The 2,995-nt window shown below is 34.8% G+C and overlaps 1 protein-coding gene across 1 annotated transcript in view; it reads right to left on the minus strand.

The window, feature by feature from the left end:
- Nucleotides 1–2,053, minus strand: part of LOC106465504 (cytochrome P450 3A24-like) — a 20,077-nt gene extending 18,024 nt beyond the window's left edge. Inside the window, exons 1-2 of the mRNA XM_022393418.1 lie at nt 1,802–2,053; nt 374–470 (exon numbers count right to left, since the gene is read on the minus strand). Coding sequence (XP_022249126.1) covers nt 374–470; nt 1,802–1,857 — 153 coding nt within the window. The 5' untranslated portion in view covers nt 1,858–2,053. The remainder of the gene's footprint in view (nt 1–373; nt 471–1,801) is intronic.
- Between the last annotated feature and the right edge of the window lie 942 nt (nt 2,054–2,995).

Genomic DNA, 2,995 nt, shown 5'->3' on the forward strand with positions numbered 1-2,995 from the left:
CGATCTATCTCCGGCTTATATACTAAAAAAGAGGGCGTCTAGCAAACGCTAGGACATTCCTGAGGTTGCCCGCTAAGTCACGATTCTTCTAGAAACTCCAGCGCGCATGCTCCCAGCGTCGCGTGACTTCCCCTACAACAGTTATTACTAAAACGAATTTTATGTTTAATATTGATAAAAGAAATGAATTTTATGTTTAAAATCCACAAGCATAGATTAATGCATTAAATATTTAAATAAAGATCATTATAAGCTTATCCAAAAAAGAAGAGAAGAACAAGACTGTAATGTTTTCAAGGTGAGATTCAGAGAAACGAAAAGTATCAGTTTAAACATTTGAATTTTATTTTAAGTAAAGAACAACAAATCATACCTTCCAGTACATTTCCCACATGTTACCAAACAACAAATTAGGTTTCGGTCCTGGAATTCCCAGCTTCAAAAAACTGCTGAAATGCTTCCTCCTTCTTCTGATGTTTAGAAAATAAAACAGTTTTATGCATTATCATTCTGAACGGTGTTAAATTAGGAAAAAAAATATAATTGTAATGAACTGAGAAAATAAGCCCTCAATTAAAATAAACATGCGGAAGTTCACCCTTCACCCAGAATATATATTTTCGGGTTAGAAGCACCCTTCGCCTACAGTTTACATGTAGAAGCTAACACCACCCATCACCTAAAATATACATGTTGAAGTAAACAGCACCCTTGCCCTAAAGTATACATATTGAAATTAACAACACCCTCCACCCGAAGTATTCATATAAGTTAACAGCATCCTTCACTCAAACTATACATGTAGAAGTTAACAACATCCTTCACCCTAAATATACATGTAGAAGTTAACAATATCCTGCGACCAGTGATTTTCTACTTTCATTCATTTTACATAGAAGGAAGTAGTGGGAGTGGGAAAACTGTTTTATTTCAGATATTCGCACAAAACTACACAGGAACTATCTGCACTATTGAAGTGTTGAGTAGTTCCGGTATAAATTCTTTCCGAGAAACTTCAGCGATACCAGTTATTTCTTAATTAAAACTAGTTTATTCTTTCTCGATACAACTTTGTAATACACAGAATTTCCACAGTCACTTTAAACTTAACAACCTTTACAACACACGCTATAAATCACAGTGATTCACACACTTTACTTACGTGCCTAATGTTCACTTGACTCAATTATCTCTATCTTCAATCTACATGCTTCTCTATTCCTTATTTGCCGGGCTTATATACTAAAAAAGAGGGCGTCCCGAAGAAACTAGGAAATTCACGATCATTCCAGAAACTCCACGCACACGTCACCAGCGCCAATGCGCCAGCAGCATCACGTGACTTCCGCTGTTGTAACAATATTATGTTTAATGTGTAAACAATGGGTACGAATTAAATAAAACATTAATATAAAGTTTCCATTTTTCTTTCATATCAATTTAAACCTTAAAACATAATATAGATATATTATTAAATGTTTGAGACAAACAAACCGCTCCTTCACGTCGTATACATATTTAGGACATCCCGTTCCATTCTCACTTATTAACAAAATTTATACTAAGATTTTATTCAGCTTCAAGGTTGTTATGTTCAGTTTATCATTAGAATTTATAGTACAATATTTCATATTTTGTGAGAAAGAGCACAGAATAAAACATGATTATTTACAAATAGAACACATTAAACCGTTTCCGCATTTTTCTGTTAGTATATGTGATCCTATGTGGACATATATTTTAATGTTTCAAGGATTCTGTTTTGCAAATGTCATTAAAATATTGCATTAAATATACTTACAGGATCCAGATTGTGAAGAGTATTGAGAAAAGGGCGATCGTTACTGTCCCGAACATTGTGCCAACTTAGAACCTAAGCAATAAACAACACAATAGACTAACAGAAGAATTATGGTTAAGAAACAACGAAGCAATTACGTCTGAAATAAGAGAACTTAGGCACTTTAACCTTTATATAACGAAGTGTGACTTCTCTATATGACACAAATGTTCCACACAATTCGCCACTACTTGTGACGGAAACAGCCGAGTGGAGATGACGCTTCTTACCCTGTTTAAAAAGGATTTTGAGGCCGGCCGTCCAGCTATTAGAGCCAATCAGAGCTAGGTTTATAAAGAACCAATGAAAATCATTTAAGAAAAGTTAGCAGCAAGAGGTGCACCCAAGCCTAACAAGGTCGTAGTGTTCAAGGGCTGATACAAATTTAATTATTCTGTGATTATTAAGTGTTTTTAAGGACATAAAGAATTAGAAGTAACTTTTTCTTATGATTTCCTAAACAAACAGTGTTCTTCTAACATCATAAATAGTCAAGCCATGTCAGGCATAACAGTGGTTTGTGGTTACCAACGTGTTTACGGTTCTGAAAGACCGATCACACGAACTCGCGTATAAATAAATCAATACGCCCAAAGTAAGTATCTATATAAATGTTCTATATATTTGGGGTGTGTTAAAATATATATGGAATAGTCCTAAATATAAACTGGGCACCAACATTGATAGAAATTGTGGGATTTTTAAGAAAGGAGGTAAACGTTCAAATATTGAAATAGTGACGTTAAGGTGACTTGTAAGAAAGTAGATGAATCAGCCAAAGACAAACAAAACGTTAGTTCTGGAGCCAAAATACATAAGAAAAAACAATTAACAAATTACTCATTATGCATAAAATTTGCATGATTATTATCTATAAGTTCTTAAAACCGTTTTAGTAACTCACACCCGGAATCATTGTAAATTCCTTTCTTTACCTTAAGAACAATAAAGTAATGTTACAACAGCGGAGGTCACGTGACCCCAGTAACACGTCATGCACTTCTCGAACATTCACGTCCCTTCCTGAATGCTCGAGAGGCTACTAGATATGCGGTAGTCTTGTATATATAAGACGGTCAAGACGTGACGGCATCAATGTAATGTGTAATTGAAGTGCGGACAGAGAGAGACGTATTGTTGAGCACGTGAGACGTT

The sequence above is a fragment of the Limulus polyphemus genome, unplaced genomic scaffold, assembly GCF_000517525.1.
Source record: "Limulus polyphemus unplaced genomic scaffold, Limulus_polyphemus-2.1.2 Scaffold1965, whole genome shotgun sequence".
NCBI lineage: Eukaryota > Metazoa > Arthropoda > Merostomata > Xiphosura > Limulidae > Limulus > Limulus polyphemus.